A 12,239-nucleotide genomic window follows, 5' to 3' on the forward strand; every position below is an offset into this window, starting at 1 on the left:
CCATATCTCTAGTTTTCTTCCGATTATTGGTAAAAATACCATATTATATTGAACACATTTTGATTGATGAAATATCATAAGTTGTTTTGATTAAAAAATAGTTTAGAGTAATGTATAATTTTTCCTCTAAAGTAAAAATGTAATATTGTGGGTTATAAACTTATAATAAAATGCCATTAAATATAATTTTATGTAAAAAAATTTAAAGATCAAATATATGATTTATTCCTTTTATAAACAAATGCAATATTGGATCTTTTAGTATAATTAACATAAACTATGAAAAATATATCTTTGGATAATAAAAATGTAAATAATATTCTATATTTATTATTTGAGAATACATTCCAAATACTAGTTGTAATAGTTTGTTGAAGAAGTTAACAAAGTTAGAGAGGTAGTTAGTATAGTTAGAATATTATTTAGGGTTTTGTAACTAACTTCTACATAAGCTGAAACTAGCAAAGTGACACTACAAGTATGAGAAGGTGATCACTCTTGTAATGTGAGGTTAATAAAAAGGTAATATAGTGTAAAGCACAATACACATCAAGAAAATCTTGCTCTTCATTCATTATCTCTTTTCATCTCTCTCAATGAACAAATATTCAATCCTAACATGGTATCATTTGCCTTAAAGGGACCTGATTTCCACTATATAATCATCTTCAATAGCTCGTTAATCATCACCATTGTTGAATATTCAAGCTTCAAAGAAGTGGTATTAAATCGTAAAAGCTTCAAAGAAGTATGTGTTTCAGTTTTTCCATAGCTAAGTCATTTCTGTGCTTGAGGGTTTCAGAGAAACATAAATGGAAGATCTAGAACAATAACCAAATGCTTATCTTTGAGTATAATCATTGCAAACTGTTCAAGTCACCACTTCTCAACTTGAATTTTCAAGAGCTTTGAGCATGTTTGAATCAAAGTTGTCCATCAAGCTATAAGATAACAACTTCTTGTTGTGGGGTCAGTAGGTATAAGGCATCATACTTTCATACAAACTCAATAAGCTTTATTGTCCAATCACTTATAAGGTGGAATTAAACAGAGATATTGTTATGAAAGAATCATAAGCATGTGAATGGAACGAGTCTCAATCCAACCCTTGTATAGTGTTAACACCCGAGTTAACTTCTGAAGAGATTTTTGACTCTGAAGGAGAATCTACTTCTGAAGGGGATTCTGCCTCTGAAGATGAGTCAAACTATAATGGTGATTCTGAGTCCGAAGATGATTCAGAGTATGATAGTAACTTTGAATCTGAAGAAGACTCAGAAGGTGAATATAATGATGATTTAGATTATAGTGATAATCCAACCTCTGACGGGGGTCATACCTCTGAAGGGGGAGCTTCTGAAGGTGAAGCTTCTGAAGGTGGTCTTACCTCTAAAACCAGACCACAGAGAATTCGTCAGATACCACAAAGATTTGCAGAGTTTTCCATGTTGCAAGACACTGAGATATACTCTAAAGGGGAAGTTATTCAGTGTGCCATATTAGTAGACTCTGAACCAATTAGTGTTAAAGAAGCGCTCAAGAAGAAAGTGTGGTTGAATGCCACGAAATAAGAACTTGAGGCAATAGAAATAAACAAGACTCGAGAGTTTACTGAGCTTCCAAAGAACAAGAAATCCATCAGCGTCAGATGGGTTTTTAAAGTGAAACTGAAGCCAGATGGATCAATTGGCAAACACAAAGCAAGGTTAGTAGCAAGAGGATTTCTACATAAATCTAGGTTAGATTACTTTGAAGTGTTTGCGCCTATAGTTACACATGAAACAATCAAATTGGTGATTGCTATAGCTGTTAATAGAAATCCACCTCTGATGCATCTGGATGTGAAATCTTCCTTTCTAAATAGTCCATTGCAAGAAGAGGTATACGTGTCACAACCTCTTGGATTTATGAAAAAGAATCAGGAAGGGATGGTATAAAGGTTACATAGAGCATTGTATGGACTGAAACAAGCTCCTAGAGCTTGGAATCTGAAAATTGATTTATTTTTCAAGCTCCAAGGATTCATAAAGCGTGAGATAGAGTATGGCGTTTATGTTCAGCATACCTCTGAAGGCAATATGATTATGGTATGTCTCTATGTTGATGACATATTGCTGACACGAAGTTGTCTAGATGAGATAATGAAGTTCAAGAAGGTGATAATGAATGAGTTTGAGATGACTGATCTGGGAAATATGGTATATTTTTATAGGAATGGAGATTTTATACTCTGAGAAGGATATGATTTTGCATCATCTGAAGTATGAACTTGAACTTCTGAAGAGATTTGAGCTGAAAAATTGCAAGACTGCAATCATACCTATTGAAACGAATCACAAGTTGGATTATGATGTTGAAGGTGATAATGTAGATGCTACAAATTTTAAATAGTTGGTTGGCTTATTAAGATATCTCTGTAACACCAGACCTTACATCTGTTATGCAGTTGGAATGGTATGTAGGTTTATGAACAAACCAAAATGGTCACATTACCAAGTTGTTGTAAAAATTCTGAGGTATATTAAGGGGACTCTGAAGTATGGAGTGTTATTCCCTTATGGTGTCAAGTCTGAATCAAAACTGATATGCTATTCTGATTTTGATTGGTGTGGAGGCAGATTTGACATAAGTACTTCTGAATATTTTTTCAAGTATCTGGGAGGTCTTGTCTCTTGGTTCTCTGAGAAGCAACCACTGGTTGCATTGTCAACTTGTAAAGATGACTACATTGTAGATGATTTGACTGTGTGTCAAGCTATTGGCCTTATGAATTTGTTGCAAGATCTGAAGATCAAAGTGAACAAGCCTATGAAGCTGATGATTGACAACAAATCAGCCATACGCTTTGCCAAAAATCCAATGCTGCATGGAAGAAGCAAGCATATTTATACAAAGTTATGCACTGCAGTACTCATAAGCAACTTGCAGATGTTCTGACTAAACATGTGAAGACTGGACATTTTATCCACCTGAGGTATGAAATTGGTGTTGTAGAGTTTAGTTAGTTAAATATGAATTAAAGGATGGTGTTAGAAGTAATACATATTCAAAAGTAGTAGTATTAATCAAAAGTATAAGCTTCTGATGTGGCTGTTCCAGAAGCGGCGTTTAGCTTCTGGTTGTAGTATTAGTTTTGTTAAGCTTAACCTATCTAGTGCAGATGAACATTTTTCGCCTATGTGGCATTATTATTCGTGCGTATAAACCAAACGTGTAATAAAATTTAAAAATGAAATTAATAGAGTTTCTCTCAAATATTAGTTAGATCTATCTTGTCTCTCTTCTGTCTCTCTATCGTCATTATTTTCATCTTCAACCATATACAATTAAGTGTTTTCTAATCTAAACTTCGACGAGTTTATTAATTAGATGCCACCAAAAGTTTTTCTTTGCATATATATCTGTTTCACGACTTTCATATGGTATTTTTCTTTTACAAAAGAAATATTTTAAAGAAATGATTGAGGGAGCATATATGTCTTCCTACTAACCATCTTCTACACTAGTTAACACATTAAGAAAACTCAATGGTTTTTGTAATCTTTATCATGAACCTACTGAATCCCACAACTTTGCCGGAGTATTACAATAGTTGACATTTACAAGACCAAATATTTTGTCGTTCGACAAATGTGTGATCCAAAAACACAATACATAACTGTTTTGAATCAAATCATTCAATACATTTAAGGGTATCTTTACATTTGGTCTACTTAGTAATCCATTCTCCATTAATAAACTCATTTCATATTCCAATCCAACTGGAGTGGATGTCTTAGACACCATAAAGTCTATGTTAGGGTATGTATATATCTTGGAGCTGATTTGATCCCTTGGTCTATGAAAAATCAAGTTACTTTATCTCGATCCAGAGCCAAAATCAAGTACAGTAGAATTGCTAATTTAGCTTCTAGATCATATTGGCGTGGAAACTTACTTTTGGAGCAACAAACACCAATATCGCCATTCACTTTGCATGCTTATGCCTATCTTTTGAATGCACTGAATTTTATTCACCTTGTTTTTACTGCTGCATGTTATATGTGTTTGCATGTTATATGTGTCTTGCACAACATGCTTGAAACTCCTCGTACACCCAACAAGTCTTTGTTTTTATCACACATGTCCTTATGGTCTCGCCATCTTGTGTAAAGAGCAAGTACAAAGAAAATTACAAGAAATAAAGTCTGTTAAACAACTTAACCAAGTTCCTTTTTGGGGTCATTACATCAAAACACGAATAAGTGTCGTCACATAGCACAAGAGATTATAAGATCTAAACAAACGAATGAAGGCAGAAAATAGTAAATTCAGAAACATTCACATAACATCCAAACATAAAATCCAAACATCAAAAGCAGCAGCATTTTTAAGCCCCTAAAGCAAAAATGTTCAAAAATTGCAAACCGAATTTCACCACTGACATGCAGTGTGTCAAATGTAAGAATACCCTAAATGCTTAACTAGTAGGCACAATCTAAACAAGAAAAGTAACATAGTTGCCAATAGTTGTTTTTTACAGTGGCATGCTGTCACATCATAGACGATCAGTAGTAGTAATAGTCTTCTTCAACTTGGCCAACTGCAAAAATATAAGATTCATTAAATTTATGGTCATTCCAAATGCAAATGTGAAAATAATGATTCTATTAATTGGTAATTCATTTGTGTGGGCTTCTTTCATTCCCCAAATTTAACCTTGATACTCAGCAGAATTATTTGTTTGAGTGCCCAGTCCTGCACCAGAGTTTTCAAGATTTCCACTTGATGCACCGTCGAACTCGAGGATACAGGAACGCTGCAAGATACAACATAGTCATGATACTAAACATTTACATTTCACAGTCATTTGGTTATGAGCGTGTACTGGAGAGTGCACATGTCACCGTAAAAAATGTAAAATCAGAAAGAAGAGAAGAAACAAAACAAATGGTGACGATGCAAATATAGCCACCGGAAGATTCATCGAACAGTCACCGAAGATAATGATCAATTGCAAACACAGAAAGAGAAACAAACCTAACAAACTCTCATCAACATGCATTCATCAAAGAGAAAAATAGATAAAACAATTTGTAAATAAAATGTGAAGAAGATTTTTTTAGAGTAAAAACGACAAAACTGACGGTTACAAAAATTTTGGAGCCAAAATTGAAGATATATTTATAATTTATTAATCTCTCCATTCCTTTTTAAATGTTATTTTTTTGACATTTTATACGTACATGAAAACTTAATCATTATTATCACTTTTTCAACAACAATTCTTCTTTTATCTATAATATCCTTAACTATTTATGACATTCATTTTGCTTTTTCTCTCTATGTAATAATTACCTATGGATAATTTTGACAAAATACAAGTAATACTATATTTAAGTTTGTAAGTGATAATTAAAAAGAAACAAAACTTTTTTAGAAAAAGAGACACTTATAAATGAACGGAAGAAGTATTTTATTTATTATTTTTATTATTTATTATTATTTATGCTATTAATTAATTTTTTTAATTAATAAAACATTATCTCTTTTTTCCACTAACTTATATATTTGTTTAATTATTATGTTTATTTATTTAGTAAAAATAAATTTATCAAATATCATGGGTCCTTCCACCTCCCATTAAAAATCATGGATCACTTTCAAGTTTGTGTATATGGAGTTACAAATTTAACACTTTAGCATTGAACATATGATTCTAAAGAAACTTGATCATCACACTAGCAACTAATTTATATATATATATATATATATATATATATATATATATATATATATATAAAAGTTATTAAGTCACTTAAAAAAAAATTGACGCAAAAATAAAAGGTACTTTTGTAATTATTTTTATTTATTTATTTATTTATTTAAATTTATTCTACTATCTCTTTTAGTTTTTAAATTATTAGTTCTTTGATAATTAAACCACTATTAACCATTTCTTTTTTAATTTTTATTTAATATTACACATTATCTTTATCTACTAGGAATTTTATTTCTACAATTTATAACAAATAATAACCATATATAATGATAAATCAAATTAAAAAAAAACGTGGAAGACTATCGAAGACTTAAAAAAAATAGACATTAGGAATTTTATCTCTACAACTAATAATAAATAATAATCATATAATGATAAATCAAATTAAAACACGTGGTAGACTAAAAAAAATTGTTTTTAAGTCATAATATATTTTTTAATCTCCTTATTTGTCATCTTATCTCTCATGTCATTTTCATATTAACTACCCACTAACACATTATTAAAACTATTTGAATTAACTGTCAAGGATTAAAAATGCTTCCACTCAATTTATTATTTTTTTAACCTCCTTATTTATCACCTTATCTCTCATGTCATTACCATATTAATCACCCACTAACAATTTTTTTACTCAAATACCCCATATTTTCAAAAAAATAATTCAAAATAATCCAATTTTCAAATAATTTCTCAAACTACCCCAGTTTCAAAAAAAAATGTTAAGGCGTAGATGTCAGACCAATTGACGCCTACCCTTAATTTTTAAGAGGGGACGCTAATTAAATTGACTACAACACATGGTGTTGCTAATCCAATTGACGCCCATGTGTAGTAAATGAGATGAGGCCCCAACTGGTCGGACGCCTCAGTGTTATGTGTAATTTTTTGTATAAATAGGTGTTGTGTGATTCATTATTCCACATCTCTTTTCATTATATTGCATACATGTTTTGTATTCGTCGCCGCTAAGCAAAATTGATTTATTCAAGAGACAAGCCTCCGATGAAGATGCTCTTCTTGAATATATGTTGTTTCGATCAACTAAAGAGGGAGTTGGTTTGTTGGTTAGATGGAAAAATACCAAAAGGGGAAAAATTAGAAGTATTGAGAGACTCGATGGTGTACGTGGTTGGGTGCGACTAAAAACTGATACGGATGATAGGAAAGTGATGTTTAGACCAGATGATATCAGTTTGATTGTTGTAATCAGTTAGAAATGTTGCGGTTAAGTATTTTCATCTATTTTGATATTTGTTTTTTGTGTTGTTTATTTAGACTTGTTCGGTTTTAAGTGTTCTTATGTTGAAGTGATGTTTGTTTTTAACCTTGTTGTAACCAAAAGTTATTAATATATAAAAATCAAAGCTTACAAGAATTGAAAGGAGGTACTAAATTATGATGCAAAGGTAGCTCCTAGATTGAGACATTTTTTCTTATTGTGTCCGGGTTGACGATATATACTACATAATCTTATCATTTTATCAGTCGTATCCATTTCTGTTCTAATACGCGTGTTGTTTGATCGTCCTTTTCTCTTTCTTCACATCTCATCCTTGTGCCAAACTATGTCCCCTTCATATGGAGGTCAGTATTCCTCTATTGCTAGCACTAAGAAGCTTTCGTTATACACATTCATGATGGTAATGGCCTTGTAAATATCAGATAGATGGTTGTAAGCGTCTTGGCTAGTATGTGTGTATGCCGCAATGACATGGGAGCAAGGAATACAGAAGGACCGGAACTTTTCACAGTCGCACCAACTTCTGTTTTGTCTGATAACATAGGATAAATTTGGCCTCCCCTCATTGTGGTCCATTGTTTCCTATACGCTGAAATTTTGCCTATGACGTCCAAAGATAGTAATCGTGTGCGTGCTAGCTTTAATAGTTTCCTCTTTTATCACTTTCATACAACATTCACTGAATAATTGACCTGACATTAACACTGCACTTCATCTTTCACCTCTGGTTGCAAAGGTAAATGCCAACCTAAAATAGGTTGTTCTGACCGATGTAGTTATTGGTAGATTTATAATGCCTTTGAATATGTCGTTCATGCATTCCACAAGGTTTGTTGTCATGTGGCCCCATCGACAACCTCTGTCAAATGCCCTTGTCCACTGCTATAATGGTATGTTATCCACTCACATTCCTGCATCTGTATTAGACAATCTAATTACGTCACGGTAATGTTGAAATGTCGGTTGAGTTAGAGCATACCCTGCATTCACCACTTTTTTGCAAAGGTTCCTGTCTTTGATTGCACGCATGAAGTTTTATGCGATATGTCTAATGCAATAGACATGGGTATAAGAGGATCATGTCATCCGTTATCATGGTTATTGTAAGCACTCTCAATGGCAACATGTCTATCTGAAATCAAACAGAGGTTGGCTTGTTGTGGAGCGACATGTGTTCTGAGATGACGAAGGAAGAAACCCCAACCACCATCGGTTTCACCTTCAAACAGAGCAAAGGCAATGGGAAAGACATTATTATTGTCGTCTTGTGCAACAACCATAAGCAAAGTACCATTGTATTTTTCGTATAACCATGTTCCATCAATTTGAATAATAGGTTTGTGCAAAATCTTTGATGCATGGTTGAAACGCTCAAAAGAGGCAGTGCAAAATTATATTTCCAGCAACACAAGTTCCGTCTAGCGTAAATGCTGGCAATGTCTCCATAATTGCAATAGTTCCTGGTGCGTATGTTTCAATTGCCCATAAAAACGGTGGCAATTCTTTGTATGAATCCTCCTCGTTGTCGAATACATGTTCAACAACCTTTGTCCTTGCAATTCACACTTTCTTGTAAGATGGAGTATAATTATATCTTGTGACGATATGAAATATTATTATAACCTTCACTGATGGGTCTTTGTTAACAAGCGGCAAAATGTCTTGACATATCAATTCAACGCTTAATTTACAATGATCTTGTACAATATTAGTGGAAATGCAACTGTGTGGTGGGTCTATAAAAGTTATCTCCCAACAATCGCTTCTCTTCTTGTGAGATGCAGCCAACTGAAACTTGTAAAGGATATTACGATATTCAATGACATATCTTCTCGAATCAGTGTGTTTCACGATGAAATCAACAGAGTTATTCATGTGAAATTTTTTGATAGCTCACACACATTCTTCTTTAGTGTGGAATGTGTCTCCCACTTTTAACTCACCCTCTGATCGTGGATACGGGTTATAAAAAAAACTGTTGGATGTTTCATCGTCATGCAAAACCATGTTTGTCATATGTTGAGGAGGATTATATACATGACTTGGAGGTAATGGCGCTGGATGATCATCATCTTCAATGTTGTTGTTCATCATATGATCGACTTGTGTCTCGATTTCTGCTTCTTCTTCATCAACGATGTTGACTTTTGCTTCTGCTTCTAGGTCGGCTTCATCTGAGTTTTCTAAATAAAATTCATCAGATTCAGCTTGATTAGTTATTTGAGATTGTTGAGATGGTATACTTTGTTGAAGAGTAATATATAACTCAATAGAGTTGCAACCAGAATGTTCGTGACTAACAAACATATATTCAACATGTTCATCATCTCGTACCTTTAGCGGGTCAAATCTACATTGACTATTCTCGAAATAAATTGGATTTTGGTACATGATTTGTGACACATGACCAGATCCTATGCAAGATTCTATTCGTTTTTTCAAATGCAAGAAATTTGAATTTCTCTTGATCGTAAGTCGGATAGTATCGGTGTTTAAAAACAAAACTCGTATACATCACACTCATATGTAATATATTTGGGTGCAGATGATATAGTAATATTTGGGTGCAGATGAATATTAATATTTGAGTGCAGATGTATTTGTGTTGGTTTGAGGATGACATAGGAAGACAATTAAATAGAATGTGACATGGCATGCATGCAAGAGCTAGCACCATTCCATTTGGCGCCTGGATGCATTTTTTGAACATGGGCGCCAGTCCATATGGTGCCTTGTATGTGTAGACTATAGCGCCTTGAGATTCCGCGTTGCATGCAAATAGCCATGCAGACTAGGGATAAGACCATGCATGCAACCTGCCACGACCTAGGAGGCGCCAGCCCATATGGCGCTAGCTTTGAACATTTGCATTTGCACGTCAAAACAATTGGCGCTAGCTTGCATGCCCATTTTTCCATGCATGCAAACTTTTGCATGTCTCTCATTATAAATAGTCATGCAATAATCACTTCTTCATCAGAAACAATCACTTCTACACCTATAATAACCACTCTTTCATCTACAACAACCACTGTTTCATCTGTAACACTACGACAAGATGTCTCCGCTCATTATGGGTGAATCGCATAGAGGCATAGTTGCAAATATAGCAACTTATGTAAGCGTTTACTTCTTGTATTATTTTTCTAACACAATTTTTTATAAAGTAACTTATTTTGTTGTTTATTTTTTAGGATGTTTCTAGGTTTCAAACTCGTGTCCACAAATTTGTTCACATGGACACGATGATTCAACCTTATGTCAAACTTGTCGATTTTGGACATGTAAGCAAAATAATGTCTTAGTCGGTTGATACTAAATTTATTCTTGCATCATGTGAAAGATGGCGTCCCAAGACACACACGTCCTGCTTTCCAACCGGTGAATGTACTGTGATGTTAGAAGATGTCTACATGTTATTGGGACTGCCTATCGAAGGTAAGGCGGTAAATGGTAAAACCAACTATGCAAATTCAATTTGCATGGACCTCTTGGATGCTGACTTGTTAGATGATAACTCGAGAGGTCAAGGTATACTTCTTCCACACCTTAAGTCATATTACAACAACTTATAGTTAGATGAAAATTCTACCGAAGATGCTCGAATAATAAAAACTAGGTGTTATATTATGCTTTTAATTGGTTTATTTTTATTTCCCGAAGGTAGTGGTTATAGTATGCATGTTATGTATTTACCTTTACTAAGACATGTAGATAGAATAAGAAGTTACATTTTGGGGTCCGTTTGTTTGGCTTATCTTTATAGCTTTTTACGTAAAATGGCACACAAAGACACATCTACATTTTCTGGATGTGCTATTTTGCTCCAAGCCTGAGGTTGGTCCAGACTACCGTCCCCAGCGCCCGTCAACCACAACCGGTTCACATTCCCGTACGCATAAAAGTAAGTTCTTAAAAATGGACTATATTTAGTTACTTTATCGATTATTATCTCTAAATAATATTTTTACTTTTATGGTGCAGATGGTTGGCACGTGGTATGAGTTACAACAGATGTCTTAGACACTGTATTACCTAGTATCACAATCTCTTGGATCACCTTCGACCAACATATGTATTGCCATTAACCTAATTAATTCATAATAATTTGTTAATTTCTTCTAACAAATTTATAATCTAATATATGTTCACATTTCAGTTCATGTGGAGTCCATATCTAAACTTGGATCATGACCATGAAATCAACGATCAAGACGCAACCGTTTGGACTGCATGCACACCGATCATAAGATTCACGATTGTGGAGATGCACCATAGTGATCGTGTTAAATTGCAGTTTGGTATGCTTTAACACATCCTAGATCCCCCGATAAACCTCGGAGAATGGAATCTACGAAAAGTTAACGACCAATGGAACTTTAACCCTTGGCAAAGCTTCACTAGATCTGAGTGTCGAAAATGGAAGCACCGACAAAACCATGTCTTAACTGACGCTGTAATGCCACCCGAAGAAAAACTAACTCGTAATTAAATGGCTTGCTACAGATCGGTTGGATTTGAGTTCATCACCGAGGATATGTACCTATATGACCCACACCAAGCAACTTACACACAAGAAGGTTCAACATCTAACCCCCAACAACATTGTCAGACCGGTTACTCACAACCCCCTATCCATCAAAATTGTTAGATGATAGTATCGATCTTGAAGGGGGGGGGGGGGTGAATAGATCAGTATTTAAAATTTAGTGCTTTTTAAAATTGTTTTTAAAGGTTGCGAAAGTTCCCTAGACCACGATCGTTTAAACGATCCGTTACTGGAAAGATCGGATATGCGAGAAACCTAATGGAATGACTAAGATAAAGATAATCAACAACAATCTTAATCAATCGATCAAATACACAAATCCTTGATATAGTTACCACCAATGATGATTTAACACAATGAGAAAACAAGCGAAATATTGATAAACTTGTGTGAAGTTAATTTTATCAAACACTTGGTGTGTACACTACACCAAGTCTTAATTTCACTAGAATTAATTGTGCAGAATTTTCCTTAGTTGCAATCAAAGTGATTGTAACAATTTATCGAAAAACTTTAATGCACAACAATTAAGCGAGATGAAGTTTACAATTAATTTCATACAAAATTCAATTTATGCAGAATTTAAAGAGTTAGAGAAAGAGAGAACGACACCAGATTTGCTTAGGCAGTTCCCCTTTCATCCTTGCTTAGGGTACGTCTGCCCCCAATTCTAAAACTAGAATTGA

At 33.8% G+C, this 12,239-nt stretch overlaps 1 protein-coding gene across 1 annotated transcript; it reads left to right on the forward strand.

The window, feature by feature from the left end:
• Positions 1-2,214: 2,214 nt before the first annotated feature.
• LOC127096418 (uncharacterized) lies at positions 2,215-2,937 on the forward strand. The gene is made up of 3 exons (XM_051034991.1): positions 2,215-2,359; positions 2,447-2,516; positions 2,619-2,937. Exons 1-3 carry the CDS (start codon positions 2,215-2,217, stop codon positions 2,935-2,937), a joined length of 534 nt encoding a protein of 177 aa, XP_050890948.1.
• The last annotated feature ends 9,302 nt before the right edge of the window (positions 2,938-12,239 follow it).

The sequence above is a fragment of the Lathyrus oleraceus genome, chromosome 1 (genome assembly GCF_024323335.1).
Source record: "Lathyrus oleraceus cultivar Zhongwan6 chromosome 1, CAAS_Psat_ZW6_1.0, whole genome shotgun sequence".
Taxonomy (NCBI): domain Eukaryota; kingdom Viridiplantae; phylum Streptophyta; class Magnoliopsida; order Fabales; family Fabaceae; genus Lathyrus; species Lathyrus oleraceus.